The sequence below is a fragment of the Mus caroli genome, chromosome 6, assembly GCF_900094665.2.
Source record: "Mus caroli chromosome 6, CAROLI_EIJ_v1.1, whole genome shotgun sequence".
Lineage (NCBI taxonomy): Eukaryota > Metazoa > Chordata > Mammalia > Rodentia > Muridae > Mus > Mus caroli.
The window spans coordinates 82714139-82717878 of record NC_034575.1 but is presented as its reverse complement, the minus strand read 5'-3'; the positions used below and the strand labels follow the sequence as shown (position 1 = coordinate 82717878).

At 52.1% G+C, this 3740-nt stretch overlaps 1 protein-coding gene across 1 annotated transcript; it reads right to left on the bottom strand.

Moving 5' to 3' along the window:
- Positions 1-613: 613 nt before the first annotated feature.
- On the bottom strand, positions 614-2146 carry Asprv1 (aspartic peptidase retroviral like 1). The gene has a single exon (XM_021165851.1). It carries the CDS (start codon positions 2144-2146, stop codon positions 1127-1129), a length of 1020 nt encoding a protein of 339 aa, XP_021021510.1. The 3' UTR covers positions 614-1126.
- Between the last annotated feature and the right edge of the window lie 1594 nt (positions 2147-3740).

Sequence of the window (3740 nt, the reverse complement as noted above, 5' to 3'; positions counted from 1 at the left end):
GCTCCACAATTCAGGACGCATCTGTTCCTCTCTGGANCACCCAATCCACTCCCCAACGCCTGGTGAGTTTTCAGAGTCTCAGAGGAGTCTGGGAGTTGGCAGAAAACCCAAGCTGGACAAGAGATGAAACCCACCCCAGGCTTAGGAATGCCCTCACCTCCCTCCCATCCCCTCCCCCAAATGAGCTACCCCATAGCCAAAGCTGCCCCCAGCTGCCAGAGTCCCAGACCTTCCCAGGGTCCCGTCACACGCCCATGCCCGTCTCCTGGCCCGATTTCTACCTCTAAGCCAGGCTCCCTGGGCACCAGTAAGAACCTATTTGTTTGGCAGGAGCGTCTTGATCGCCAAGCCAAACACCTCACAAGATAGCCTTGGTCACATTTGAGCATAAGGGACAATTCGAATGCTAATATTGTAGATTGAAACAGCAGAATCAGAAGGCNTTAGAAGGATGAGAGGGTTAGAAGTTCAGATAGCTGCAGCTGAGTTCACCTTAGAAAACCCAAGACCCCACTGAACTGCTTGCTTTCTTTTGCCTCCCCGGGCCAAGCATTCGAGGATTCAGTGTTTTCCTCTCCCTTCCAACTCTGTCACAACTACCGAGCACATGACATTTTTTTTTCCATGAACAGATCTTTATTGGTGTTTTGAAATAATTGAATTATTGATACAGGCTCCATGAGATTCAAGGCAAGTGACAGGACAGGAGGGAGCATCCTTGTGCAGGTGGGAGGACTCAGGGGGAGGACTTCCAGAGCAGCTGCCAGTCTCCTCCAAGGATCTGGATTGTGAGGGTCTTAGCCAAGACCAGGCTCAGCTCAGCAGGCTTGGGGACGTGAAAGTGACTGAGCCATACTTCAGGGGATCTAAAAGGGTCCCCAGCCCTCTCTCAAGATAGACATTCCTGGCTTCCTCAGAAGCTCCTGCCAGCCTTGGAAGTCTTTGCAGACCTTGGGGACACTGCTTTAGGCCACCAACCTGGCCTCCCTCCCCAAACGAAGGCAAGACAAGGAGGGAAACCGAGAACAGGTGTAAAGGCTGGCTAGGCCTAATGATACCCCCCCACATCTGCTTCCCCCCAACACAAAGTCCCCCTACCAATGCTGGGAACAAGAAATGGGGTTTCTTAGTGGGAGCCCTCGGGTGCAGAAGACTCCTCCTCTCCCTCAATGAGCTCCAGGTCAAACTCGTCCTCCAAGGAGCTCCCGACAGGAAGCAAGCGGAACTTCTTCCCCTTCAGGGTGCAGGTGCGGTGTTCGAAGTCCAGCACGGCATTGTGGTCCTGCAGGACGTCTGTGCCGATAATAGCCTCTTCTGCACTTGCATTGGCCACCAGAAACTCGGCCTTCAGCTTTGTCTTGCCCAGGCTAATTTCTGTGTCCCACACACCCAAGATCTTCATCTCTGCCCCATTGGCCACTTTGACCACATTGTTAAAAGGACGAAGAGTATCCAGGTCACCATCAGTGACCTCCTCCCATAAGGCGGGGTGAACCACAGACACCTGAGCCCCAGAGTCCACCAGGAATCTCACAGGCACATGGCCAACCTTCCCTTTAAGGTAGTAGCCCTTACCCATGCTGTTGGCAAACAAAATCTCTTCAGGCTCATTGAAGGCCTCCCCAGGGGCCCCAAAGGCCCTCAGGAGGGCTTGCTTCACAAAACTGAAATCGCCCTGGGCCTGGGAACTGAGTCCATTGAAGACATCCAGCGCATCTCCCTTGAGCGACTCTCTCAGGAACCTCTGTTGGGTGGCATGATCCCAATGGTTGAGGTCACAAATGACTTCAAAGCGGTGCAGCCAAAGGCTGGGAACTATGTTAGTACCAGTGAAAGGTAATGGGACGAAGGCATGCTCCCGGCGTCCTTCCTTGCTTCTGACTCCGCTGGTGGCCATCCTTCTGCTCACCTCTGGAAGTTCAGCAGTGACACAAGTCAAGTAAAGAAACGCACAGAAGAGTGTGGGCGCAATCACGCTGGAGAGCGAGGGCTCTGTCGGCTGGGCCGTGTTCTTGCCCTGCCTGGACAAGTTGAAGGGAGCCGGTACAAAGTGTCTGGCTGGCTGCTGGGCACGGAGGCAGGCTGTGTTCTGCTTCTTCTGCAGGGGCCTTTTTGATGCCCAACCTGGGCCCCCAGGGTTCCTCATTCTCCTTTGTTCTAGAAGCTCCACCCCTAGCCCCGCCCTCCTGCCAGCATCTTGCCTGACTAGCAGGATCGGTGCCTCACCCTCAGTACCCACGGGACACCTGCCAGCCCACCCAGTGAGTAAGACAGCCCGGGTCAGGGGATGGGGCCTCGGGACCCTCCCCAGCCTATGCCCTAGAAGAGCCCAGATGAGGATACAGGTGCGATGACATTCAGATGTTTATCATTAGTCAGAGAAGAGGAGACAGAAAGCAGGTCTCTACCTGTTTCAGAAGAGGGGACCCCTTTGGCCTCACCCCATCACTGCTTGGGGCAAAGAGAAAGCATCCAAAGCCACTCATCTCTCACAGCCTGCACTGATAAGGTGACTCATACATTCTAAACTAACTGCGGGTCCTGTACGACTCCCTGGAGAAGAGAACAGAGAGGGTTGCAGAGTCAAAAAAGCATAAAAATCTATCATCCTATCTGTCCGTAGTCCACCTTTCTACCTACCTATGTATAGCTCTGTCTACCTGTCTGTCTCAATCGCCTATTCATAGCGTGTCTATCTATCATCTATTATGTATCCTTAGGTATCCACCTATCTGTATCTGTCTGTCTCCAACTTCTATCATACCATATATCAACCTATTTATATCTGCTATCTATTTACCTGTCTCTAAGATCTATCAATCATGTATCTATCTACTATCTATCTAGCTATCTGCATGTCTATCATCTATCTCTTTATTTTGCTTTTTTGAGACAGGGTCTTCCTGTGTAGCCCTGGCTAGCCTTGAACTCTCAACTATTCTGCCTCAGCCTCACAAAAGTGCCTCCCTCACCATCCTGGCCACAGATTGGTTCTAAGTGAGTTAGGACCCTCCCTCATACATACATAACACTTGTATATAAGCATATTTTACTGTGGTCATTTTCTTTACTGGGCACTCCTAACTTGGAGGCAGCCCACNGTGGGGCTAGGCCTCTGCCTATGGGAACCAGAAGTAGGTAGGCAGAAATCTTGAACTTCAGGGAGCGACGTCCTGAGTTCAGGATCAGACTTCAGGTCTCCATGGGCCCTGTGCCCAATCCTTGAGTACTGTATCCTCTCTCCGTGGCCTCCCTGCCTTCTAGGAGGTCCTCCAAGAGCTCCCACCCTTCCTCCCAGCTCCCTGGGCTCCAACCCTTCTCTCTCACACACCTCATCTGAAAAGCAGCCGAGATTCAATGGAGTTGTGCTCAGTGGAGAAGGCCTGGGTGGCTCTGGCCAGAGGAGCTTACCATGGTGACACCTTACCCCCTCCACTGTTGGGGTCATGGACAGTCCAGACTGTGTCCCTGACAACCACAGAGTAAATCTGTGGGCTCAAGGGCTCAAGCTGGCCTGTGCATGAGACNGGGACTGTGGAAGGATCCCAGTTTTATGTCGGTGTTCATATGTTATCTTTTCCAAGGAGTTCTCTACCCTGCCCCGGCATGAGGACATACCTCTGGCTGAACGCATGTTCTATACTCTCTTATGTTTGTTCACAAGTCCTCCTGTAATGAACCAAGGCTAGGCCACACCAACTGGACATTCATGACTGTCTCTTGCTCCTTTAGAAACTTAT